The sequence below is a fragment of the Aotus nancymaae genome, unplaced genomic scaffold, assembly GCF_030222135.1.
Source record: "Aotus nancymaae isolate 86718 unplaced genomic scaffold, 86718_ANA_hifiasm-v0.15.2.pri h1tg000051l, whole genome shotgun sequence".
Taxonomy (NCBI): Eukaryota; Metazoa; Chordata; class Mammalia; order Primates; family Aotidae; genus Aotus; species Aotus nancymaae.
Genome location: NW_026988465.1, coordinates 2,532,690 through 2,558,887, shown reverse-complemented (window position 1 = coordinate 2,558,887; position 26,198 = coordinate 2,532,690). Strand labels below are relative to the sequence as shown.

At 48.0% G+C, this 26,198-nt stretch overlaps 2 protein-coding genes across 2 annotated transcripts in view; one reads left to right on the top strand and one right to left on the bottom strand.

The window, feature by feature from the left end:
* The window catches only part of LYRM4 (LYR motif containing 4), a 167,144-nt gene extending 148,003 nt beyond the window's left edge, over positions 1-19,141 (top strand). Inside the window, exons 3-6 of the mRNA XM_064362950.1 lie at positions 1,788-2,720; positions 3,231-3,426; positions 12,778-13,119; positions 18,255-19,141. Of these exons, the coding sequence (XP_064219020.1) occupies positions 1,788-1,856 (69 nt within the window). The 3' untranslated portion in view covers positions 1,857-2,720; positions 3,231-3,426; positions 12,778-13,119; positions 18,255-19,141. The remainder of the gene's footprint in view (positions 1-1,787; positions 2,721-3,230; positions 3,427-12,777; positions 13,120-18,254) is intronic.
* Positions 19,142-23,909: 4,768 nt separating this feature from the next.
* PPP1R3G (protein phosphatase 1 regulatory subunit 3G) lies at positions 23,910-25,918 on the bottom strand. Its single transcript, XM_012440336.2, has one exon. The coding sequence runs from the start codon at positions 25,771-25,773 to the stop codon at positions 24,694-24,696; it is 1,080 nt and encodes a 359-aa protein (XP_012295759.2). The 5' UTR covers positions 25,774-25,918; the 3' UTR covers positions 23,910-24,693.
* Between the last annotated feature and the right edge of the window lie 280 nt (positions 25,919-26,198).

Below are 26,198 nucleotides of genomic sequence, written 5' to 3'. Positions count from 1 at the left end.
ACATGACTTCATAGGGATCACATGCACAGACCACACAGATGGTCCAGGTGGCAGCAGAGGAGGGCAGGCTTCATGAGCGTGCCACCAGGCTGCAGGCAGTGAATGGGTGGACAGGAGAGAGCCATCCCTTCAGGAGGGGGCAGAAAGCCAGTCACCCCTCCTGCTGCTGCAACACATTTCTCCTCTTTGTCTGCCATGACTGTCTGTTGGCCAGATTCCCACCAGCTGCCCTAGGGACGCTCATGGCATGTAGGTGCTGCACTGGTTGGAGATCTCACACATCTTTCTATTGACACTAGTCAACTTTGTTGAGGGCCTAAAGATTGCTGGAGCTGCAAAGGACTATAAAGATCACCTAGAAGTTTCCAGACCTCATCATACAGGCGAGGAACTGAGACCAGAGGAAGTGGAGAGTCTCACATGGCAAGTAGCAGAGCCACCCAGGCTGCAGCTCACCTGTCCTGACCCCGCCCTATCCCAAGGCCTTTCCAGGATGCCACCTTTTCTTCCTGAGTGCCAGAAGTAGAACATGTGGACCAACACTGGGTCATTCAGAGACCACGCGGCTGTTATTAGAAGCGTCCCAGTTGGATCCTGGAGCCGTGGACAGTGCCTGTAATCACAGAAGCTGAGAGTCAGAAGGAATCCAGTTGGTTCAACCCTGGTCTAGCATGCACCTTCCTTCTCCATCCTCGCTTTCTGCTCCTCATGGGGACAGAGAACTCACAGCTTCCCAAGGCAGCCCGTTGCATTTTTGAACGGGTTTCTCCTTACGCCATGCCATAACTCCTACATGCCACTAAAGCCTTAGGAAGATGATGGTAAACTCTGTCAAGTACTGCTGGAGTGTCTGATTGTGGACACTTCTAGGACTGGTTCCTGATGAATCCCCTGAGATCAATTAAATATAGAGCAAGCTCCCAGGTAACCGAATCATCCAAGCTGTTATACAGAATTATTTGTATTAGCCTCATTTTAATTATCCAAAACAAAATGTTTCCCTTTTTTTTTAAGGCTCATTGGTATTCTAGACTTTTGTTTCTGAATATCGTTTGATAGTGGGTTCATGTATCTGTTGAGGTTAATATATGAAAACAAAACCATGAACTGATCAGGGTGGAGGACAGTGCCAATCCTCCTCTGTAGTAGGATCTAGATGTCTTCGCTCACACAGCAGCTATTTCAGTGGAAACGTTGGGCACCAAGATGCTTAATAAAAAGAACACTTTAAAAAGTGGGCAGGAAAGATGGAAGGCAGGAGGTGCAGGCACTCAGACAGCTGTCCTCAACCCACCCGGGATGGGCTGCGGAATAGTGTTTGCATTACCCTGAATGCAATGATTTTTCTACCCCAGCAAAGATAGCACCCCGTCTCCACATTGTTCTAAAACACTTTCCCTATGCAAGAATCGGTTTAAGGGAAGGAAACCCTCTTAGGAGAGGAGGTGCTGGGAACACACCTGATAGCTCTGCCACCAGCAGGCAGTCCTCACCCAGCTCATCACAGCCCCAGAATCCCAGGCTACAACCTCATGCTGTTTCAGAGAGAAGACATGGGTGTGTGGATCCCTCTAACTTCTCACTGTGAGGGAAGTGGGTGTTGGATGGTGCATGGAGCTAGCCAAGGCAGTGCTGGCGACCAGCTTTGCCCCACAGTGCAGTGACAAGAGGGATCAGTCCAGGGATGGCTAACACTGGTATCATAAAGGTTAGGAAATGTTCCTTCTGATCTTTCCCAGGGGCTAGAGGGCTGCAGTTCCTGACCTATGTCCTTTCTTTGCCTTCAGGTCCACATTGGCCAACTGTATTCAACTGACAAGCTGATTATTGAGAATCGAGACATGCCCAGGACCTAGCGAGCCGGGACCAGCCACCAGCAGCGGCCAGGGACCACCTTCAGCATCCACTCTGTGTTTGAGATGGGAGCTCCCAAAGCCAACTTACAATAGCCTCTTGCGCTGCCTGCCCTGTGGGAGCTGATAAACTGAGTCACATTTGCATTCTGCTGCAGCCTTACTGAAAAAGGACAGCTGTCTGTCCTTGGTTCAAGTGTTAGAATGAAGAGCTGGAGCTCGTTCAGAATAATGCCGTGTGTTACCGCGTCTCCCCTCCATCCCACTCCTGTCTTGTAGCTCATGACCACTGTGTATAGTATTTCTACACTTTGTTTCCTGGTCCTTGACAATAAAAAGAATTGTCTCCCTGAGCCTTTCACACCAGATAAACCCCTCCCGATTAATGCATTTTCATTTCCTACTGATACAGGGCCTGAAGAGGGCTGTGGGGACCCACACGGAGGGTTCAGCCCTGAGCTGAGAACTGCCTTGGTGAAAGTGAGTCCAAATACCACGTGAGACTGGGGACAGTGTGGAGTAGGGCAGGGCTACGGGGTACAAGGTGCTCCCTGCAGCTCATACCTGGCCCTAGTACAACAAAGGTGATGCGTGTATAGGTACACACCCAGAGATGGAGCACTGTGGATCAGCAGCCTCAGCCCCACCCGGGAGCTTACTGGAAATGCAGGCTCAAGCCCCTCCCCACACCTGGTGAATGAGAGCCTGAGCCTGACCCAAGCCCATGGTGACCCCCACACCCTGGAGCCTGGGACATGCTGGGCAGCACTGGTGCCCAAATCTGACTGGTGGACTGAAGCACCTGGAGAGCTGGAGAGCTTTTTCAAAAGACATCTCAGCACATCCCTCTCTGCAGATTCTGACTCAGTAAGTGATGGGTGAGGCATGATCATTTTTCTCTATTTCTAAAGCTCTCCCAGTGTTTTTTAATGTTTAGCCAGTTGGGGACCCCTGCTCTTTAAGTATATTACAAATAATAAAGGTATTGTTGGTATGCTTTTACTCTTGAAAACACACGCATTCCAAACATAGAAAGAACGTATTAAATAACTAGCTTGTCATCTGGGGAGTTTAGGAGGGACCAGACCCCGTTAGAGCGGTCTCTTGTTTCCTTTGCATACAGTGCTGAGTGAATTCCGTATCTGTGTGTTAAGGTTTGGAACAGGCTCATATAAATAGCACAGGTCCCAGAATAGCTGCAGCACTGTCACCCCCTCATTTAACTCTCACAGTCATGGGAGTGATCACGTGCAGGCTGAGCCCACATTCTTCTCACCCTCATGTTTGAACTCATGTCTTCTGGTCTCTTCTAGAGAACATAGATTTGCTGCAATGATGCATTCAAATAGATGTAACGTGTAGCCATTCTATTTGCAGTACAACTGTCACAGGGCAGAGCTGTCCAGCCCAGCCCTGCGTGGGTCTCTGGCTCAGGTTTTCCATCCTGCATCAGTGGAGTTCGTGGTCACTTAGCAGCGAATGCATCCAACCTTCAGTACTAACGGACGCCACTGCCAATTTCTACTTAAGCTACTTGGAAACCAAAGTCCAGATTTGAACCTCCGTACTAAAGGTAACAAATTGCTAGCAAGATAACAGATCCATAGGAGACTTCTCCCACTCCACTAGTTTTTTTTTTTTTTTGAGACGGAGTTTCGCTCTTGTTACCCAGGCTGGAGTGCAATGGCGCGATCTCGGCTCCCCGCAACCTCCGCCTCCTGGGTTCAGGCAATTCTCCTGCCTCAGCCTCCGGAGTAGCTGGGATTACAGGCACGTGCCACCGTGCCCAGCTAATTTTTTGTATTTTTAGTAGAGACGGGGTTTCACCATGTTGACTAGGATGGTCTCGATCTCTTGACCTCGTGATCCACCCACCTTGGCCTCCCAGAGTGCTGGGATTACAGGCTTGAGCCACCGCGCCCGGCCACTCTCCCAGTTTTTAGGCGATGAGGCAGTCCACCCAAACTTAATGTGGCCTGCAGGCTGTAACAGCAGGTTGCTTTTGTGTTCGTTAAACCGGATGAATGGGTTTGAACATGCCCAAAGCCTTGCAAAACTAATTTTTGTAACTCAGATAAAATTATGCATTTGGAATCTGCAGAAAGATATAAATCCAAATTCTGTGGCAGGAAATGCCACAAACAGAAGCCTTGGTCCTCCACACTTCAGGTGTGTATCTGGCAGGCAGAGCCTGGCACTGGGTACTCCCCAACTCAGATGACCCAAGATTGACCCCAACTCAGATGACCCAAGCTAGAGCTTTGAATGAAGTGGCATTCCCATGGGGATGATCCCTGGTGTTCCTCTAGGAAAGCATTTTGCCTCTCTGACTATGCCCCAGCTGAGGGGACTATGGGGAACACCAGCCATCGTGGCCAGCCTCACAGAACTCTCTAGAACTTCTGCCTGCTTTGAAGATAGGATCCAGGCTGGGGTCTGGAGATCACTTTGCAGTGCCAACATTTAGCAAGTGAGAAATACTATCATTAGTTAACTTCCCAGGCAAAACTCATTGGCTGAGCAAGGCTATCCCCTAGACGTTCAGAGATGGCTCTGGGCTGGGCTGGCTGTCATGACATAATAGCTGGGAAATCTTGCATGGCCAAGCGCAGGGCTGTGGTGTTCTGATGGCTGCTGGAATCTGGATTGTGGAACTGAAAGAATTGGTTAGATTGCTTTAGGTGTACTCCATCCTGCTACTAAGTACTGCTACCTTCAACTCCCTTCATCTACAGCCTCACCCATTATTATCTCAAGCCCCGCCATACAACCCACCGTCCAATCCACCATCCAGGAACAAAAGGGACAGAGCTCACCTAGTCCAACCCTCAAATCTCCAGATGTTAAAACTAAAAGGCTGAATATCCACAGATGATGTACAGAGCCAGGGCCTTTCCCCTAAGCCCCTTTCACTCATTCATTTGTTCACTCAGTATTGACCAAGGTTAACTAGGACCAGGTGCCAGGGAGCAACCAGTGAACAAGACAGATCTATCTACACAGAGCCTGTGGCTAGCAGGGAAATCCAAGAAGAAAATGACAAGTCTTATGAATGTTACAAAGGGGAAAATATGAGTGTTGCCTGAGACGATGGGAAGGGCTCCCTGGGGAGGGGATACTTCCGCTTGTGAATTAATGATGAGGATTGGCTGTGTGAAGGTGGAGAGATGGGCTCTCTAGGCAGGAGGAACAGCACATGCCCTTAATGGGGGTAGAGGGTAGTGCCGTGCAAAGAACTAAAGGGAGTCCAGGATGGCAGCAGGCAAAGAAGAGGGACCTTTCCACATCGTGGAGAGCCTTGGAGCCTCAGCCTAAGGATGGTATATATGTCTGTGTGTGTGTATGTGTGTGTATATATATATATATATACACACACACACATTTATATAAGGGGTGTGTGTGTGTGTCACACACACCATCCTTAGGCTGAGGCTCCATGGCCCTCCATGATGTGTGTGTGTGTGTGTATATATACATATATATATGTGTATATATATATGTATTTTTCTTTTGAGACGGAGTCTTGCTCTGTTGCTCAGGCTAGAGTGCAGTGGTGTGATCTTGGCTCACCGCCACCTCTGCCTCCTGGGTTCAAGCGATTCTCCTGCCTCAGCCTCCCAAGTAGATCGGACTACAGGTGCATGCCACCGTGCCCAGCTAATTTTTATATTTTTTAGTAGAGACAGGGTTTTGCCATGTTGGCCAGGCTGGTCTTGAACCCCTGACCTCAGGTGATCTGCCTGCCTCGGCCTCCTGAAGTGTTCTGATTACAGGCGTGAGCCACCATGCCCAGCAAATTTTGTATTCTTTAAAAGGTCACATTTTTTGCTTTTGAGGGGATACACTAGGGGAGATGCAGGGAGACCAGCTTTTGGGAGGAGTGGGGCATTGGATGTGGCTTCCAGGCAAGTGATGATGGTGATTTCACCAAGACACAACAGCTGAACAGAAGCAGAGTCAGCATCACCCGGAGAACTGGCTGGGCTGGGCCTTCTTTAAGGAGGACAGGAAACCTGGAGCAGAGCTGCCCCAGCTGAGCACAGCCCAAGCTCCCAGTCCACCCGCGGATACACAAGGAAGTCCACAGAGTCCCCTAGCCTGGTCTCGCTTAGGTCAGTCAACTTCAGCCACCCCTCAGGCGTGTGCTAAATAATTAACTGTTGCATTAGTCACAAGTTTGGAGGTAGATTATTATGCAGTAACAGCAAACTAATACAGAGAGCATCTCATGTAATACCTTAATGTATTACCTTCTCAGGGCCACATAGCAAACAGAAGGTAGGTAAAAAAAACGAGCAAAACTGCAATCTCCCGTATGGGGACATTTCCACAAATACCTTCAGAATACAGGTCACTCCCTTTAGAGAACAAGTCCTGGAGGAGCAGTCATCACGTATCCTACAGATAGAAGGGCTGGCCAACCAGAAAGAAAAGGAAAGTTGAGTCGCCAGGACTTGATGATTGATTGAATGAGGAGACCAGGGCTGTTATAGTTTAAAAATTCACTGGAGCCGGGTGCAGTGGCTCATGCCTGGTAACCTCAGCACTTTGAGAGGTCGGGGTGGGCAGATCACTTGAGCTCAGGAGTTCGAGACCAGCCTGGGCAGCATACTGAAACCCTGTCTATACAAAACATACAAAACTTAGCTGCGTGTGGTGGCATGCAACTATTGTCCTAGCTACTCTGGAGCCTGAGGTGGGAGGATCACTGGAGCCTGGGAGGCGGAGGTTGCAATAAGCTATGATCACACCACTGTACTCCAGCCTGTGTGACAGAGTGAGACCCTGTCTCAAAAAAAAAAAAAGAAAAGAAAAGAAAAGAAATTCACTGGAATAAAACAACTTGAAAGACCCTTTAAGAATTTTGCCGATAGCTCTCTGTAGAGCAAATAACTTCCTTCTTTAGACAAAGCCCTCTGTATGTACCTTCGATTGGAAGAGGAGGGCTAGTAGGCGGAAAATTTTCTACTTTGGTCATCAGATTAACTTTAAAAGTTTGAGGAAGGTTGCTCTATGAATTGGCTGCTTATTTCTAAGAATGAACACGAGATCAACACGAGAGGCAATTTTCATCCATGGTTGGATGGCTGTGTGTCAGTAGCCTAGGGCATGATTCGGAAGCCGCATGAAGCAGCCGCCTTGCCTTGATCTCTGGGATGGACACATTTGCTGAGATCACAGAGATGAAGCTGGCAGAGCCCATTTGGATATTCATTATTACGAACAAAACAACAGCCAACAGGAACCGTGCCACATGCATACCCCGAGTTGACAGATGCTTCCCTGCTTAATCTAGTGTTTGCCAGTTGTTACAAAATGATCTAGAGAAAAACTGGAACTTGATGGAGAAAGCAATGACTTATGATTCAGCAAGCTTTCTTTGAGAGTTTACCTAAAATCTATATGGACGGTGCCTCAGCTCACCTCTGAGAAAAATAGGATCTTCACTTTTCAATCTTTCTGCAGCCCTTATTAGTGCCACAGGGAACCATGGATGAAACTTGCCTCTCGTGTTGATATCCATTTGGGGAATAGGATGGATGCAGTTGCTTTTGCTCAAGGGCAGAGTTTTAACTCCGAAGACCCTGAAGAGAGAACCCAGAAGGAAAACTCTCAGAGATTAATGGACTGTATTCTTTACCTGGGGGATCATTGACACCACAGCAGTAACAGCAGAGTCCGAGTCATGCTGTCTTGAAATTAGATCACAAGAATTACTGACACCAAAAGAGCTGGAACTGCACTTGGAGTCTGTCTCAGTAGCCAGTCTCAGGCTAACCACATCTGTGCTGATCACAGCATGGCCCATGTTAATCATGAGGCATTCTGGCTGCACCTCCGCAGGGACTCAAGACTTCGAGTGAGATGCTGGCTCTGCAGGAAAACAGCTGCCTGGAAATGATCCGCATTTTCTTCCTAGTAAAGGGCTAAGCTTTCTTAGTCAAATGGTACTAAATAGAAGCCTTTTTCTTCCATCAGCCAGAAAGGTACTTTATTTACTCTGTTTGGGAGTGTCAGTTAAATATTGTTGAAACATTTCACTCGAACTTCCTATCAATTACCTAGTGAATTCATGTGACTTCATCAGTCTTGAATACAGAGACCATTTAATAACAATACAATTGGTTCTAGTCTTAAAGGAACATTTCATTTACATGTACATATGTGATACGCACAGCATACATAGGATGTATGATCAAGGACTGCAATGCTGAGGCTAAGAGTCTTGTCGAGAGTTGCCAAATACACTCTTTCATTCATATTTCAAGCATGTAATGTATTTAAAATCATTAATTTGCCAAATTTTAGTATATATTAAGATATTTAAAACATAGCCAACATTTCCTTATAGTTCTATAAAAATAGAAGCTTGTCCAAAATAGAGAAGGGGTTAGTAACTCAAACTACTAAAAATATAAAACATTTTTTTAAAGAAAAAAAATCAGGCCAGGTGCAATGGCTCATGCCTGTAATCCCAACACTTTGGGAAGCTGAAGCAGGAGGACAGCTTGGGGCCAGGACTTCAAGACCAGCCTAGGCAACATAGCAAGACCCCAACTCTGAAAAACAAAAACAAAAAACATGAGTTGGGTGTAGTGTCTCGCCTGTAGTCCCAGCTATTTGGGAGGCTAAGGCAGGAGGACCACTTGAGCCCAGGAGGTCAAGCAAGCCATGATCGCATCGCTGCACTCCAGGCTAGGGGACAGAGTGAAAAAAGACAGAGAGAGAGAAAGGGAAAATGGTGTGGTGGTAGTTTTGAGGATGGCAGAAAGAAACTAGTCACTGGGATGGGACAGTCTGAACTGGTGAATGTCTTCTTGTATGAGGGACTCTAACTCCAGCCCGACCACTAGCTGGCTTTGTCATGTTTCCTGAATCCTAGTTCATAGAGGCTTCTTGTTGAGAAAATAAGAGCAGGTCAACTATGCAGCCCCCAGGTATGGACAGCCTGGAAAGTCATTCAATCCTTCATCTTCCAGCTCTGCCACTTCAGTGAGATCCTGGGCAAGTAGCTTCACCAAATTTCTGTTTCCTCATCCATGAAAAGGAGTTAATCACATACCTACTTTGCAGGGTTGCTATAAGGATTTTAAATGCATAACACAAAGTTCTTTCACCAGGTTTAATATACAGTAAGCAATAACTGTTAGCTCCTGTATCATTCCTTCTAGAAACTATGCCAGATACCTTAGGGGATGAAGAAATGGACCAAACATGGATTCATCCCTTAATTGCAGAACATTTTGGATTGCCCTTAAGATGTGTATGTAAATAGCTTTACGAGTTCTATAAATTCCCTAGGAAAGGCACAGATGAAATAAGGCTGGAAGAGGGAGGGAATAATATTCAGAAGAAGGAGGAGCTACTTCTGCCTGAGCCATAAATGCTAGGATAAGGAGTGTGGGAGTTATTTGGTGGGAAAGGGAGCTGCTGTGCAAGGGAACAGTGATGTATTGCAGCGGTGTGTGATGGAGCAGCTGGGGAGAGAGTCACAGAGTGGTCACTCAGGAAGAGGGGGACCAGCCAAGGCCCTGCGGCAGACACGGAGATGTGAGGGGACTAGGGGCTGGCAGAGGGCAGTGTCTGTGTGGATCAAATGCAGAAGAAAGAATGAATCCAAAAGGCATTTCCAAACAATGGACTTGATGAGCGATGGAGACACAGAATAAAGGATGAGGGTGAAGCAAATATAACACCAGCACTTTGATCCTGAAAGACTGGCAGGGGAGTGCCCCTCACTGAAGTAAGAGGAAGGCAACAGTGCATCCGCCTTAACGGAAACACATGTCCACGGGAACACACCTCGCTCATCGCTGTATGCCTATGTTCTGTGGTGTCCTGTTTGCAGTACGGCATTGGAGGCATCAGCCAAGTTCACAGGAACCCCTTTTGATCCCTCACAACAGGAGCTGGGGGCTCTTGACCACCCATAACCCCACCCCCACCTCTAACCACACCTGATGGAACTGGGATGACACCTGTCCCCAAGTAGGTCAAGCATTTTCTTTTAGAACTAGGAGTGAGAGCTGCGGTTTCTGTCTGGGCTTCTTGCTGGAGCTCAGGTGACACAGGCCTGGGAGATCCGGAGCGACCATCTTCCATCCATCATGTAGACAGAGGAGAAGAGAAATCCAGTCTCGAGGGAGAGAAGAATGCAGCTGCAGAGAGCAGAGATGAGGCAGGGAGCGTTCCCACTCATTCCAGGGCTCCATATGTCTTGGCTTCCAGGGCCTGGAGAGGCCCCACAGCCCTTAGATTGTATGTAAGAATCCAGCATCCATGAGCCAACTCCCCTTCTTGCTCAAGCTGGCTTGTTTCAGTTTCTGTAACTTGCAATTTGGTACATGCTGGGTTTTATTGAAATATGGGGCCATGTTGAGGCCTGCAAGAGGTAAGTTCCCATTTTTCAGTAGGTAAATTCCCTACTGAGAAGGGGATCTGATCCTGCTCAGTCCTGCAGAAGAGCCGTGACAGGACCAAGGTGGTAGAGAGAGGGAGGCTGGCCTCTGAGCCAGACATTAACAGGTCTAAATGTCTAGGGCTGTATCCTGAGGAGACCAAGGAGGAGAACAGGCACCCAAGCAAAATGTCCTTCCTATGGATCAAGTGCAGATATGCTGTCTTCTCTGTGTATGTATTTGTTTTATCAGTAGATGGCTAAGAGCAGTGGATCTGGGTCAGATTGACCTGGGTTCAAATCCAAGCTCAGGCTCTTATTTCCTGGCACATTACTCATCCTCTCTGATAGTCAATTTCTTCATCTAAAAACTAGGAGTAATGTGCCAGGTGCAGTGACTCACACCTGTAATCCCAGCAACTCAGGAAGCCAAGGTGGGAGGATTGCTTGAGGCCAGGAGTTCAAGGCAGCCTGGGCAACATAGCAAAACCCCATCTCAAAACAAAAGAAATTAAAAATATGAAGATCATAGAGACAGAATGTCATCTTGATAATTGACGTAGGTGACAATGAACAACATGAGAGTCCAAATTGGTTCTATCCCAGCACTTTGGTGAGCCCAGTAATTCAAGATCAGCTTGGGGAATTCAGTGAGGCCTCATCTCTACAAAAAAAAAAAAAAAAAAAAAAAAATTAATTAGCTGAGTGTGGTGGCGCATGCTAGTGGTCCCAGCTACTTGGGAGGCTGAGCTAGGAAGATCGCTTGACCCCAGGAGGTGGAAGTTGCAGTGAGCCTAGATCATGCCTCTGCACTCCAGCCTGTGTAACAAAGTGAAACCCCGTCTTAAAAAAAAAAAAAAATGTTCTATAAGTCTGTATCTTCAACTAGCCCCATCAAATTCAAGGGAAACATGAGTCTGCAAAGCACATGTGCTGCCCAGATTGTAGCCCCCACTGGTACAAGAAGAGAGAGAAGAAAGCTGTGACCTGCCCTCAGAACCTCTGATAGACAAGCTTATGCCACAGTCAGTATGGACAATGGCTGTCATCCACCAAGCAGGTGACTGTGAGCAGCAGTGAGGCGGGAGGAGACCACAAATATGGGAAAAAGCCCTCGGCAACCAGGTGTGAAGAAGGGTGTTCCTCCAGCCCGCCCCCGAGCTGAGAGTCAGGATTGAGTGAAGTCATCCAGGAAAGTGGCATCATATCCTATGAGTACCTAACCAAGTTGAAAGCAGCCGTTCCCCTCAGCAAGGGAGAGACACAGTTGACAAGTGAGGACACCAGGGGTTCTGCCCACCATGGCACTGATGGGTGCGTGCCTCGGGTGATGTGAGATAAGGTGTGTGGACGTGTGTACCTCCCTCACCCTGTTCCAGCCACCCTGGCTCAGATGGGCCATTCGCAGCATGCATTGTTTCCAGCTTTTGACTATGACAGAGAATGCCACTGTCAATATTCTCGTACGTGTCTCCTGGTGCTCATGTGTACACACTCCTGTACCTAGGTGGAATTTCTGATCATGGGGTTATTCTGGTTCAGGAGATGCTGCCAAACAGGTTTGCATAGTGACAGGCCCATTCAGAGGGTGTAGGTAGATGGGTTTGCATATGGGAACAGCATTGATGTGAAGCAGGGATCTCTGGGCCAAGCTCAGGCTGAGAAGCACCTCTCGGCTGTGGGCGGTCTGCATCCAAAGGCCGGCTGGCCCTACACCACTCCTGAGCAGAGCAGAGCCACATGGCCTGCTGGCCCTGCCCTACCAGAGACTCACAGTGCCAATCCTGGGGAGGCTGAGGGTCCATCTGAATGAAGAAAATGCCATTTCCTTTCATGCGTGGAGCTGGCTAAGTTTGGAACAAAGCAGGATGTGTAAGTGCAGAGAATGTATCTATAGATGTAGGCGTGGAATTGTCCATGTAAATTAAAGTCCAAGCTGGGTGTGGTGGTGCACCCCTGCCTGTAGTCCTAGCCACTCAGGAGGTCAAGGCAGGAGGATCCCCTGGCCTCGGAGTTCAAAGTCAGCCTGGGCAACATAGCAAGACCCTGTCTCTAAAAAAAATTTTTTTTTTAAAAAACACACACAAAAGCAAAAAGAACAGACACCAGACAGGAGGACCCTCAAGAGTACCTGCTTCAGATAGACTGGATAATTTCGGAAGAGGCTGTTGTAAGGGAAGGCGGCGTATGTAAGTGAGATTAGTGTGTGCATACCGTGTATATGATGTCATAACCATGTGCATGCTTAATACACATCTGTGCTGGTTTGAATATTTGTCTCCTTCAAAGCTCATGTTGAAACTGAATCCTAAAGTGGCAGTATTGACAGAAGGGGCCTTGAAGAGGTGATTGGGTCATACAGGCTCTGCCATCATGAATGGATTAATCCATTAATATATTAATTTATTGGCTGGGTGCAGTGGCTCACGCCTGTAATCCCAGCACTTTAGGAGGCGGAGGCGGGAGGATTCCTTGAGCTCAGGTGTTAGAGACCAGCCTGGGCAAACTGAGATGCCATCTCTACAGAAAATCAACAAAAATGATCGAGATGTGGTGGCTTATGCCTGTAGCCCCAGCTACTCAGGAGGCGGAGGCTGGAGGATCACTGGAGCCCAGGAGATCGAGGCTGCCATGAGCCATGATAGTGCCCCTGCACTCCAGCCTGAGTGACGGAACAAGACCCTGTCTCAAATATATAGATATATTAGACTGGTGGCTTTGTAAGAAGAGGAAGAGAGACCTGAACAAGCCTGCTCAGCCCTCTCGTCCTGCAATGCCCTGCGTCACCTCAGAGCTCTTCAGAGAGTCCCCACCAGAAAGAAGGCCCTCACCACATGCAGCTCCTTCACCTTGGACTCCTCAGCCTCCGTAAGTATAAGACATGAATTCCTTTCCTTTATAAATTATCCAGTTCTAGGTATTCTATTATAAGCAACAGAAAACAAACTAAGACAGCATCCCACCACGTGGACAAGAAGCAAATGGATGCTTTCTGCCCAGGGAACAGAAACAGTTTATCTGGGTAGCACACTCAGGGCTACTATTATCTGTTCTCCCAACTGGAAGATTCACTTATGCTTCCTGCATTCAGCTGGAGCCAGACAGTGTTCATCCTCAGAATAAAATCAGCAAAAACCAGACTGGCAGAGGCCAGAAGGAAAAGAGAAAGATGTTGAGACTAACTGCATGCTTGGCATTTCACAAGCAATTTCCCTCAGTGCTCACAACAATCTACATTAGGCAGGAATTACCGCCCCTATTTTGCAAGCGTGAAAACTCACTCTCACTATTTTAAGGGACCGGTCTGAAAGCACATGGCTAGCCAGGGGTGAGCTGGTGGCAACTGCAGGCCTGGCTGTCCTAGAGCCAGTGCCTCATCCCCACACAGGCCACCTCCCCTGTAGCTAAGGGTACTTCTTCACCAATGCTTTCTACACCTCTCAGTGGTAGGGTTGGATTTTTGTGTTTGTTTTTTTTGAAACAGTCTTGCTCTGTCACCAGGCTGGAGTGAATGGCACGGTCATGACTCACTGAAGCCTCTACCTCCCAGGCTCAAGCAATCCTCCTACCTCAGCCTCCCAAGTAGCTGGGACTACAGGTGTGTGCCACCACACCCAGCTAATTTTTAAATTTTTTGTAGATATAGGGGTTCACTATGTTGCCCCCGCTGGTCTCGAACTTCTGGCCTCACGCAATCCTCCCACCTCAGTTTCTCAAAGTGCTGGGATTACAGGCGTGAGCTACTGCACCCACCTAGTGGTAGTTTTTTCTTTAAAAAGGTGTTGCTTAATTTAATTTTCATTATTATAACTTTTATTGTGAAATGGTTTAAAACTCACAGGAAATTGCAGAAATAGCACACAGAGGTCCCATATACCCTTCACAAGCTTTCCACGATGAAAATGTCTTCCGTAATCATAGTACATTGTCAAAACCAGGAAATCTACTTTGGCATAATAGATTTTTTTTTTTTTTGGCAAAAAACTCTGGGTTTTCTTTTTGTTTTGTTTTTTGTTTTTTTGTTTGTTTCAGATGAAGTCTCACTCTGTCGCCCAGGCTGTAGTGCAGTTGCACGATCTCGGCTCACTGCAACCTTCACCTCCTGGGCTTAAGCGATTCTCCTGCCTCAGCCTCCTGAGTAGCTAGGACGACAGGTGTGAGCCTCCACGCCTGGCTAATTTTTGTATTTTTAATAGAGATGAGGTTTCACCACGTTGGCCAGGCTGGCTTCAAACTCCTGACCTCAAATGACCCACCTGCCTTCCAAAGTGCTGGGATTACAGGAGTGAGCCACCACACCCAGCCAATACTCAGGGTTTTTAACCTCAGCAATCAGGTTTGTTAAATTAAGTTTATCCTAAAGCTGCCTCCTTAAATATTTTAAGTTTGGCCTAAAGGTTTTTCTATACATAGTGAACTGTAATTTAACTGGATATGTAAACAGACTGTAACCTACATTTGTGCCAACCACTGAGTTTCAGCCAATCACAGGCAACCAACTGTTGAAATCAGCTTCAAATAAGGCAATCAGCTGTAACCAATCCGGCTGTTTCTGTGCCTCACTTCCATTTTCTGTATGTCACTTGCCTTTTTCTGTTCATTCATCTTCTTCCACCACGTGGTAGCACTGGAAGCCTCTCTGAATCTATTCTAATTCACAGGCTGCCCGACTCATGAATAGTTCTTTGCTTGGTTAAACTCTGTTAAATTTAATTTGTCTAAGGTTTTTCCTTTAACAGGTTATAGGCCAAAGAATTCTTTATTATGAGGAGCTGGTTAGCAGCACCCAGGGGCTCTACCCACTAGAAGCCAGAATCATACCCTCTCCCCGATTGTGAGCACCAAAAATGTTTGCAGACACAATGATCACTTTTATTTTTAATCTTTAATTGATATATAATGGTGGTACATATTTGGGGATACATGTGCTATTTTGTATAATATGTGTGATGATCATAGCAGGATAACTGGGCTATCGATCGTCTCAAGCAACTATCTTGGTGTTGAAAACATTACAGATCTTCTCTTCTGGCTGTTTTTAAATGCACAGTAAATTACAGTGAACTATACTTTCCCTCCAGTGCTATCGAATATTACAACATATCCCTTCTACCTGTGTGTTTGTACCCATTAACCAACTCCTCTTCATCCCCCTCCCCCTTCAGTGATTCCTTTTAAAGTGCCACATCGCTTACATTCTGTATTCAAATCAGGGCTTTGGTTCCACGGTTTTTAGGTGTGATACATACAGAAACGTAACCATACAGTCGTGCAGCAAACAAAAAGTACAAGAAAACCCTCAGAATTGAACAGACATTTTCAAGCCACAAAGATAGAATTACCCTGTTTAAAAACCAAGGAGACACCTGAAGGCTGGGCTTGGACTGCAGTCGTTCTCGGTTTAAATAAACACTGTCAAAACCACGTTCACAGAAATCTGTTATCATCCCTAATATTCCACCAGGCACATTGCTCAAGCAAAGTTTTTTTCTAATTTTTGGTTTTGTTTTAAGAGACAGGCTCCCACTTTGTCATCCAGGCTGGACTCCAGTGGTGCCATCATAGCTCACTGCAGTCTCACTGAGACTCAGCTCAAGCGATCCGCCCACCTAAGCCTCCTGAGTAGCTTGGACTACAGGTGTGTGCCATCATGCCTGGCTAATTTTTAATTTTTTTTTTTTGAGACGGGGTCTTGCTCTGTTGCCCAGGTTGGAGTACAGTGGTGCAATGTCAGCTCACTGGAACCTCCGCCTTCCAAGTTCAGGCAATTCTCCTGCCTCAGCCTCCTGAGTAGCTGGGATTACAGGCGTGCACCACCACACCTGGCTAATTTTTGTACTTTTGGTAGAGACGGGGTTACACTATGTTGGTCAGGCTGGTCTTGAACTCCTGACCTCGTGATCCGCCCGCCTTGGCCTCCCAAAATGCTGGGATTACAGGCGTGAGCCACCGTGCCCAGCCATTTTAAAAAATTTTTATAGAGATGGGGTCTTGCTTTGTTGTCCAGGATTGTCTTGCACTCCTGGCCTCAAATGAACCTCCTGCATCAGCCTCCCAAAATGCTGGGGTTATAGGCATCAGCTACTGCGCCTGACCTCAAGCAAATCTTAAGACAGAGGTAAATGAGGTTATTTTCTTTTATGTTATTAGAGGGAACTGTATAAAATTCCACGTAATCACATTAAAATACACTGTCCACAATAGTGGCTCATTCTTGCCATTGCTTCGTACCTGATAAAGGAACACTCAGCCCCAGCCAGTTTCAGTTAAGTCAGACATTTCACCAACAGAAGTGGATGGCCGTCTCTGCCCCAGTCCGGAGAACCACCCCAGTCGGGGTTGGGGGTCTCATCAGGCCCACTGGCAAGTCAGGACCCTTCACAGGCAGCATCCCTAGAAAGCTCAGGAACTCCAGACACATACCTGGTTAGGCTACATTGCATTTTCAGACCCTGAAGAAATGACCTGGACATCTCAGTGATATTACAATGGTGGTCGATGGACTATTACTCACAAGGAAGCCATTGCACATCAAATTGGGTCTCCCTTGCCCTACAGTCCCAAACCTCTGCTATCACATAATCGTTAACGGGCCACAGGCATCCACCGTTGCCTCTCACGCATGTGCCTGCAGAAAATGGGGCTGAATTGTTGTAAAAACCCTTGGATCTAACCAACCTACCCAGATAGCACAGACTCCTTTTAAAAAGTTTTTCGTAAAGTGACTGATTATAGCTGGATATATCAGACTCATTTTGTAAGATTTTCTGAACCAACTGGACATGGCAGAGTCTAAAGTGAAGGCTCAGAAAGCTCTGCCTTTGACTTTGAAGCAGCCATCAGGGCACTTCTGCCCAGGCCAGAGTCTGCAGGGGCCAGGGAGGACAAGCCACATCCTGGACTTGGAGCCCCAAGGTAGGAGTTCCAACCCCCTCCACTGTCACATGCTCTCGATAGTGGTGGGTCATGCCAGGCAGGGACAACCCCTGGCCTCAGAACTCAACATTTTTGCAATCCATCTCAAAGGCATCATTTCCTCTGCCAGAAACAAAACAAAACAAAACAAACAGTCTTCCAGGGCTCATTGCACCAACACATAAATTCATCTTTAATTACTCTGGTAAATAGCACAATCCAAAATAACTCAGGATTCTGGTTACAAAAGCAACATCTAGTTCAGGGGGGGTTTTTTTGGGGGGTGGAGGTGGGGGACCCACAGACCTTTCTAAATGTGTACTAAGTTATTTTTATTTCCAAAGAACATATTGTATGTTTCATTGTTAACACTTGTCTGCAACTTCATATCCAAGTATATTCACAGATATCTTGGGGACTTTCTACGCTTTTACAATCCTAATGCAGCAAACAGAAACTCACTAATCTTAGGTTCTGCACCTAATGGTGATCTGAGTGTCACAGGGGCTCTGGTTTTGCTGGCTGAAAAGTGCAGTTTTAAGAACTGCCTGAAATCTGTGCACATAAACACGACTGCTGCTTAACCAGACTGAAAGGAACGCAATGGACTGCTTCGGCCGACTTACAGTGGTTATGAACAGAAACTCGCCACGTTTTTATTTTTATTTTTTAAATAATGTAATGCCTACAGGGGGTGGGGTGGGAAACTTTCTGGGAAATAGTGAGCTCTTCCACCTATTAAGGGTTGAAAAAGATGCTGCCTCATCTGCACCAGAACAGTCTCCTGATGACAAGAGTTCTTTACCCAAAGCCATCAAGGGAGGAGCTGAAACCACAGGTCCTGAGAGAGCACAGCAAGGTGGCCCCTTTAAGCGTTGTTAGCGTCCCATGAACAGAAAAGTCTCATCTGCCAGAGAGGATGCCTCCTCAACCTGACCCCAGAGTAGCTACTTGTAGAAAAACCATCTGCAGGATGTGTTCACGAAATTTTCAACTTTAAGATGAAATGTTTCAAACTTAGTTCCTGAAATCTGTCTGCCCCGCTCCTAATTCCATCCAGATTTTCAGACCAAATTTCCTATTTCCAGATATGTTAAGATGCTGTTAACTCTGTGGGAAAGGACCTCAGGTAACAAGTTTCAAAGAACAGGACCTGACCAGACCAATGACAACGATGGGAATGGGAGGAGTAATGACAGTCGGAGAAATTATACCAGCCCAGTTTCCTTAAATGTCTTATAAGTCACTTGAAAATGGCTTTGCCTTACCAGAAAAGTTTGCAAAAGTGTATGTGTGGTTTGTATAAATGTAGAGTTTCTGGTTGAACTTGCTCTGAACTCATGACTTACTTAAACAGACTTTTACCGCTCCATCGATCTCACCTATTTGATTCTCCTAGTACCCAACTTACCAGGAAATTCTCTCACCAGCGAATCTTAAAAGGAAGCCCTTGATCTTTGCCATCTCAAAATTCTTCATTTAGCTGACATGTGCCTCTGTTCTTTCCAAAATTTTCCTGTTCACAGTCAACCAAAGTCAAAGAACTAAACTTCACAAAAAGCAAATGCAATGTCTACCAAGAAGAATCAAAAGAGTTTAAATCTGAATGCACCTGAAGTTACAGTATTTAGCACTCTGACAACCAGACCTTGGAGGATTTAAAGATCAGTGTGGGCCAGGCACGGTGGCTCACGCCTATAATCCCAGCACTTTGGGAGGCCGAGTTGGGTGGATCACAAGGTCAAGAGATCGAGACCATCCTGGTCAACATGGTGAAACCCCGTCTCTACTAAAAATACAAAAATTAGCTGGGCATGGTGGCGCATGCCTGTAATCCCAGCTACTCAGGAGGCTGAGGCAGGAGAATTGCCTGAACCCAGGAGGCGGAGGTTGCAGTGAGCTGAGATCGCACCATTGCACTCCAGCCTGGGTAACAAGAGCGAAACTCCGTCTCAAAAAAAAAAAAAAAAAAAAAAAGAAGATCAGTGTGAGCTGCGTTCTGATGGCACCTCCCTGATCAGCTAAAGGGAGTCCAAGGAAGAACACAATAGATCACAAGGTAGAATGTGTCTATTTTGTGGTCTGGAAGCAAAAAACAGTGTTTCCAGCTGGGCACGGTGGCTCACGCCTGTAATCCTAGCACTTTGGGAGGCCGAGGCGGGGGGATCATGAGGTCAAGAGATCAAGATCATCCTGGCCAACATGGTGAAACCCTGTCTCTACTAAAAATACAAAAATTAGCTGGGTGTGGTGGCACGCACCTGTAGGCCCAGCTGCTTGGGAAGCTGAAGCAGGAGAATCGCTTGAACCCTGAACCCGGGAGGCGGAGGTTGCAGGGAGCTGAGATCACGCCACTGCATTCCAGCCTGGCAACAGAGCAAGATTCTGTCTCAAAAACAACAACAATAACAACAGAACAGTGTTACCCAGGTTTCCAGCCACCTGCCTGCTTACTCACAAGACAACCAGGACCACTCTGTAGGAGGGGAGGCCAGGACACTGCAATGAGCCCCAGTTGTCAGCTGTTCGAAGCCCCTTGCCTTAGTGACTTCAGGCAGCACATCCTCAATTCCAGGAGCTCATCAGGTCCCAGCATCTTGGGGACTGGCTGAACAAAGGCTGGACTGCAAATAGCTCACGATCCGTGTTGCCAGTTAAGTTTCCACATGTCACGGCATTTTCTTTAAATCTACAAACCTGGGTCCCATTGTGTGAACCAAAAATGCAAGTTTGATTCAGTTCCACGATGCCACAAAAAAAAAAACAAAAAACAAAAGAACAAAAGATCATTTCCTCCCTAGGGCTGTTTCTTACACTCCTGACAAAGAACACGTGGCACCAATCACGCTGCCCCGCGGGGCTCCAAGACACAACGCTCCAAACAGACACACAACTGAGTCAGGGGATGAAAAATCTTGGCCTGCTAAAACAGAAACCGTCGTGCTAGAAAGCTGAAATATGGAAACCTGTGAAATTATGTATGAAGAGTCCAATGCTAACACTCCTAAAATGAACTGAGCAGGAAGGTGTGGTTCGCTGTGGGCAGACTCCTTGCGGACAGGCTTAAGAGCCACAGTGTTCCAGGGAAGCCCTCACCCCGGGTCAAGGCAGAAGAAAGGACACTGCGGTGAGGGGATGGTCAGAATGGAAAGCCCACGCACACTCAGAAGAGAAAATCCGCTGCCCCTATAGTCGAGGTTTGTGGATAACAGCAACTACCCCCATTCCCACTTGCTCCTGAAAGGTTGCCTGAGCCACGGCCCTTGCTGCCCTGGACAGAGACTCCTGGTGTCCCCAGAGCTCAGTGGGCATCCACAGTAGAGAGCACACTTCCTGGAGCAGGATCCTGACCTCCCTAGTTAAATCTTGGAATTGGCTGACCACGTTGCTCCATAAACCAGAAGGTTCCCAGGGAGAAATGTGGTTTCATACAGTTTGCCATATTCCCAGCCCGTGCTTCTGAAGCTCTAGATAGGAACACATTTCACCCAACATCCCCTCATCCAGTGATCCATGGACACGCTTGCCAGTGAAGAAGAAACTAGACTCCCTCTCTGGTGGAGGACAGGGTCATTAACTCAGCTGAGAACTTCATTTTTATCACTAGAGCTAGGTAACGTTTTTAAGTTATTACATATTTAAGGAGAATGATCTTCACTTACTCAAGTTGAAGCAAACATTGCTGCAAAAAAGCACTGACTACGCTGTAGGAATTTTGTTTGCGGTGGTGGGGTGTGTGTATGTGTGTTCCTTTCAGGAAATATACTCTGAAATACTTCCTGACTCTGATCATATTGCCCCTTCCTTTGAAATAACTTTTCAAAAATCAAAGAAAACCTATTTGTATTACCTTTACATTTCATTGCAGAATGTTTCTATTAGTCTACAATGAGAAGTTGGCACTTTTATAAAATAAAATTGACATTCAAAAGATTGCCAGTGCTAATGCTTTGGAAAAACTACATGCATTGGTGAAATACTGGGCTGCTTAAAATATCTTACCAAATTATGAACTTTTTTTTAAATTTGAGATGTAGTCTTGCTCTGTCTCCAGACTGGAGTGCAGTGGTGTGATCTTGGCTCACTGCAATCTCTGCCTCCCGGTTTCAAGTGATTCCCCTGCCTCAGCTTCCCGAGTAGCTGGGACTACAGGTGTGCACTACCACGCCCTGTTAATTTTTCGTATTTTAGTGGAGACGGGGTTTCACCATGTTAGCCAGGGTGGTCTCTATCTCCTGACCTCGTGATCTGCCCACCTCGACCTCCCAAAGTGCTGGGATCACAAGTGTGAGCCACTGCACCCGGCCCAAATTCTGAACTTTTGAAGTGTGTGTGACCACCGCTCGCAAATCACAGCCAAGGCCTGCCGGAGTCTTTGAGACTGGAAGGAGAGCAACACAAGGTTTTCTTTCCTAGCAGCCATACTGGATGCTCATTATATTATGAAATAAATGGTTTTAAAATGAATCATTTGAACTTTAAAATATAGTTTTGAAAATCAGTGATGGTGTTATGACAGAACAGAAAGTCTTCTGTACACACCACTAGAAATCTATTTCTCTCTGATTCTAGATTTAATGGGTTACCATTTTAAAGGATACTAGACAAAAAGATCTCTGTTTGGATCATTATATTGGGCTCCTCATTTAATTTTAAGTAATTCAAAACAATCTAAAATGTTGCATTATTGCCACATAAACCAGCATTTTCAAACAATGTTATAGAATATGTATACTGTCAATATCTTAAAAATCAGTGTATTTATAAATACATAGGAAAAATATGGTTATGCAATAATGAACTTTTAAAAAATGGTATACCAGATCAAGATTACCTAATGATACGTGAGAAGGCTTGACTGCTTTTATATTTAGCAACAGAAAAATTGTGTTATCATTTGTCATTTTTAGTCATAAAGTTGTTATAAGCATATGTGATTAAGTATTCATTATTTCATCTATGTGACCATTTATAAAAGTCTAAATTATAATTTGTTAACTCCTCATGGCTTTCTGCCAATAAATTATTTAAAAAATTTCCTGTGATCAGTTTACTCTGGGAGACATTGCCATAGTCAAAGGAATATCTCCAACCCAAAGTTCAAACTAAATACTTCTGTTGTGTAAGACACCACATTTTGAAGCACAGAAATATCTGGCAGTTTTGTAGTTTTCAGATGGGCTACATTTCAGTTGCACTGATGTGTTATTATTTTTTAGGTGAAAGAAGGCAACGGGTAGATTCCCCTCCCCAATATAACAATAACCGCACTTTTGACATTTTTGTGCTTATTCTAAACAAGATTACTGAGAGTAAAAGAAAGTCTTACCTTTACACAAAGGAGGTTTATTTCAAGTGTCCAAAACTCACTAAAAGTTTAAATGCTTTATTAACTGTAATTTTCAGCATACAGTGTTTAAAAACTACTACTTCTCTAGAGCAGGGGTTGGTAAGTCTTCTGGAAGAGGGCTAGACAGGAAATATTTCACACTTTGCCAGCTGGTCTCTGCTGTGTCTATTCCACTCTGCTGCATAGCATGGAAGCAGCAGAGAGAATACAGAAACGAGTGTGCACAGCTGTGTTCCAGTAGAACCTGATTTATGAACACTGAAATATGAATTTTATATAATTCTCATGTACCACCAAATAGCATTCTTTTGAATTTTTTCAATAATTAAAAAATGTAAGGCCGGGTGCAGTGGCTCACACCTGTAATCCTAGCACTTTGGGAGGCCGAGGTGGGTGGATCACCTGAGGTCAGGAGTTCGAGACCAGCCTAGCCAACATGGTGAAACGCCATCTCTACTAAAAATACAAAAATTAGCCAAGTGTGGTGGCCGACGCCTATAATCCCAGCTACTCTGGAGGCTGAGGCAGGAGAATTGATTGAATGGGAGGCAGAGGTTGCAGTGAGCCAAGATCGCACCATTGAACCCAGCTTGGACAACAAGAATGAAACTCCATCTTAAAAAATATTAATAAAATAAAAAATAAAAATGTAAAAACCATTCTTAGGTCACAGGCCCTACAAGAACAGGCTGTGTGCCAAATTTGGCCCATGGGCTATAGTATGTATGCCCAGCCCTGTTCTATCAAGCAACAGTGAAACTGTCCCTCCTTAGAGACTACCATCCCCTAAACCACTGATTATACTCTCCATGTGCTGTAAAACGGGAAGACTTTCAAAAAAAAAAAGGCAATTACTGAGGCAGAGTCAAGGGGTGACAGACTCATGACCTCACTCAGGATGGCCCCCTGCCTGCTCATGCACAGAGGGCTACATCATCTTGGCATCCACAGCCAGCACAGCGGCCAAGGCCGTCCATACCCCACCCCACACCCCACGGGCCTGCCAAGGTGCCCATCTGCGTCTGTGTAGCATTGACTCGCTGGGCCTGCTTCCTCGTCGATCAAGTCACCACTCTGCACTGGGGCTCTGAGAGGAATAGAAAGCCACCTTTCCATCCTCCATCCCCTGCGCTCGCAGTTCCGCGACTAAAAGGGCCCAGTTTCTCTGACTGCTAATGGCCGGACGGGTCTCAAAACAGCGTGCTCTGTCTACACAAAGGGCGCTGGGGCGTGTGTGGCCGGTTCTCGCAGATCACAGCCAAGGCCTGCCCAAGGACTCTGGCATTTCAATTCACCAAACGTCCTTACGGCAGGGGACAGAACACTTTCTACAGAACATTTTAAAGCACGTGGGAAATTGGGGCCCTTTTGCAGCAGAGCGGAAGGACTGGAGGAGAGGAATTTGTAGACTGTTGTTTAACGATTGTTAAAAGTGCGCACATCATCAGCTGACAAAGATTGGCCGACTGCCAATGCCTCCCCAACCGCACGGGAGTTAAAATACAGCGTAAAAGGGGAGGGGGGCGAGTGGCCTTTACTTTTTTAAAGGACATTTGTACAATCGCACAAGTAAACAACGCCAAGTCTGGGCAAACATTTCCCACATCCCAGTCAAAAGAAAAGGGTGGCTTGGCCCAGCCCCGCCCAGGTTTTCTCTGAGAAACAGGCTGGGGTGTAAAAGTCCCACGCACCGTGCACCCACAGTCCGTGGCATTTTCCTTTGGTGCACGGTGGCAGGACGCTTTGTCCTTTCCGTAGGGGTTTCCAGCAAGCTGCAAGGGCTAAAATATGGTATTTAGAGTTAAAAACCAATCCCAAGGTCTTAGAACCACGCCCGGGAGTCGAGAGCCTTTTTCTTTGGAGGCAGCCGCTCCGGGCCTTGGGAGTCTCTTTCTATTCTGCGCGGGCTGGGAATTCTAGAGGCCATGTAGGAAGGTCCAAAGGACAAGAAGACTGAGGCCGGAGGCTCTAGGAGCTTGCCTGGGCTCTCTAAGCTTGCTCACGTGTCTGCTGGGATGTGAGTCGACAGCTCGACGTCTCCCCACTTTCCCTCCACGCGCCCCATCCCTTCAGATCCGCCATGCTCAGCAAAGCAGCCCAGCAAGTCCCTTGGGACCGCGGCCCGAGCTCCACGTGCTGATTAGCCCCGCCCCACGGCTCTTCGAAGCGCTCCAGGCTCAGAGCGCGTCCGCAGGGCGAGCGTAGCGCAGCGTGTAGTTAGCACCTGCGTTGTTGTCCCAGTACTCGCCCTGCGCGCAGCGGTAGCAGACCGCGAAGTGGACTGCGACGCCGTGCGCGTCGGCTTCCTCTCCGTCCTCAGGCTGCAGGCCCGGAGGCAGGCACAGTGAGAAGCGGAAGCACTCGGCGCCTGGCTGTTTCTCGGCATCCCCGGACCGGGGCTCGGAAGCCTCCGACGGCGCCTCTGGTGGCTGTGGCTCCTGCGGCTCGGGCTGCAGCTCAGCCGGCACGTCCAGGAAGGAGCGCCACTCGGTAAAGGTGTAGCGCACGGTCACAGCCCTGGGCCCAGGGCAGCTGAGCACCCGGCCGGAGCCCTTCACCTCCGCGCCCGGGGCCACCGAGCACTGCACGCTCTCCAGGCACACGCGCTGCCGCTGCAGGCGCTCGGCCGCGGCGCTCGGCCCCGGGAGCTGGAATAGCGGCCGGAGCCGGGAAGGCGGCGCTGAGAGGGGCGCGGCCACCGCTGCCGCGGCCAGCAGGCCCCCGAGCTGCTCCAGATCCTCCGCGCGCATGGGGAAGCTTCGGAGACGCGAGAGCACGGCGGGCGGCACCTGCGGCTCCTCCGCCTCGCTGAAGTGCTTCACGCTGGCCAGGCTCAGCCCCAGCGTGTCCGCGAACTGCACCCGCTTCTTGCACTTGGCGCAGCAGCCGCCCGGGCCGAGCTGCGCGTCTTCCGCCCCCTCGCCGCCCAGCGCCATAGCCTGTTGCTGCTGCTGCTGTTGCAGGAACTTGGCCGCCTGCAGGATGGGGTCCGCGGGCAAGGAAAAGGAGCGCGCGCGGCAGCGGCGGGGACATTCCAGCAGCTCCTCCTGCTCCTGGAGGGCGGCCTCTTCCTTCGGGCATAGGGGCCTATCGCCTAGCTGAGCGTCGGGACTCGGGGTCTCCGAAGTGCCCTCGCCGTCGCCGCTACCCTCCACGCATAGGACCCCCGGGGCGGGCAGCTCCTCGGCCGGCGGGGGCCCTCCAAAGGGCGCTGGTCCCCGCGCCTCCAAACTTAGTCGCGCCCCTGTGGGCTCCATGACGCCGTTCGTCCCTGGAATTGCCCGGGCGGAACTGGACCCCTCTGGAGACTTAACTAACTTCTCGGGCGGTGGAAGGAGCGCAGGGCTCCAGCTCAGGCTCGCCCTCCCCGAGGCGAGTCGGCCCAGGCTCGACAAGAGAACGCAGTCCCACTTTGGAGCCTCCGGCTTTTAGCTGCGGCTGCCCAGGGCGAAGTGGGAGGAGGATGCGGGCTTGGGGCCGGCTCCGGGGCCACACCGCCTCCGGGCTGAACCTGCCCAGGCCAGGGGGAGGGCCGAGGGCGGGGAGGCGCGGCCGCTGGGACACCTGGAAGCGAGTTCTGAGTGCTCGGGTGGAATGTGGGGGGCGACTTTCTGTCGTTTGCAGCTTCCCTGCGTCCCCTACCCTCACCCCGGCGGGGCTCGCGTCTGTCCCGCCTCTGGAG

Coding starts and splice junctions, on each gene's coding strand:
- PPP1R3G (XM_012440336.2), bottom strand. CDS start 25,773: ATGGAGCCCACAGGGGCGCGACTAAGTTTGGAGGCGCGGGGACCAGCG.